Raw genomic sequence first — 868 nt, 5'->3', positions numbered from 1 at the left:
TTTTCCTTAGATAGAAAACTTTGAATCAATCTGACTGGATGATCTGGTCAGGAAAACCTCTGAGCTTCGGTTCTGACTCCTTTTTAATGAAGTCCTTGTGGAGCTTGACTCCTGCTCTGCACTCAGTAAATGTGTCCATCTCTCGCTCTCTTCCTGTGTGTTCTGTCTGAGGTCAGGTTTGCCTGGAGACCGACTGGCCGGTTCCTGACTGTCGCGGAGGTTTGTCCAGCCTGTCTCCGTTGCCGTCCTTCCAGTCGGTGGCCGTGTTGGTGGGAGTGTCTCTGTGGGCGGTGTGGACCAGCGTTCTGTGTCTCTGCCTCTTCAGGTTCTGCAGCGCTGCTACCGTCTACAAGATCTGTGCCTGGCTTCAGCTGACGGCAGGTCAGTGTCAACTTTTGCTGGAGCTTGAGACCAAGGTGCCAGTTAAAGAAGAAATGGTTTTATCCTGGGCACTAAGGGTGCATTCATATAAGCCCTGTTTAGTCTGCTTTAATCAGACCATAAACTGTTTGGCCAGAAAGCTTAGTTTAGAGAGGTATCAGTGAGTAATCAAACTCTGATGCAGACTAAAAAAGCAAACTCAGGTCTGCCTTAAAGCAAAGGTATTGGTTGGGTTGAAGTGAACTGTTGCGTGGTGCGATTAGAGATGTGAATGACAAGCGGACTGGAGACGGCTCCAAAAGCTATAATTGTATTTTAAGAAAACCTTTTTGGACATCTGTGCTTTCTTGACATCAGTACAATTAAGTCGAATCTGCCGTCCCACGTATTTCGCCGCCTCCTTTATAGCCTTCAGTATAAAAAAAAACATTCTCTGCGTTCGTCTACCTTACTTTTCTTTCATGCTGACCCATTTTTGAAAGTTTGT

The 868-nt window shown here is 46.4% G+C and overlaps 1 protein-coding gene across 2 annotated transcripts in view; it reads left to right on the top strand.

The window, feature by feature from the left end:
• LOC107099607 (lipoma HMGIC fusion partner-like 3 protein) overlaps positions 1–868 on the top strand; it is a 7,385-nt gene that overhangs the window by 3,341 nt on the left and 3,176 nt on the right. For both annotated transcript variants that reach the window (XM_015397823.1, XM_015397815.1), the window contains exon 3: positions 177–381. In XM_015397823.1, the coding sequence (XP_015253309.1) occupies positions 177–381 (205 nt within the window). The remainder of the gene's footprint in view (positions 1–176; positions 382–868) is intronic.

Source organism: Cyprinodon variegatus, unplaced genomic scaffold, assembly GCF_000732505.1.
Source record: "Cyprinodon variegatus isolate N-32 unplaced genomic scaffold, C_variegatus-1.0 Scaffold28, whole genome shotgun sequence".
NCBI classification, from domain to species: Eukaryota; Metazoa; Chordata; class Actinopteri; order Cyprinodontiformes; family Cyprinodontidae; genus Cyprinodon; species Cyprinodon variegatus.
This window is presented reverse-complemented; position numbering and strand designations above follow the sequence as displayed.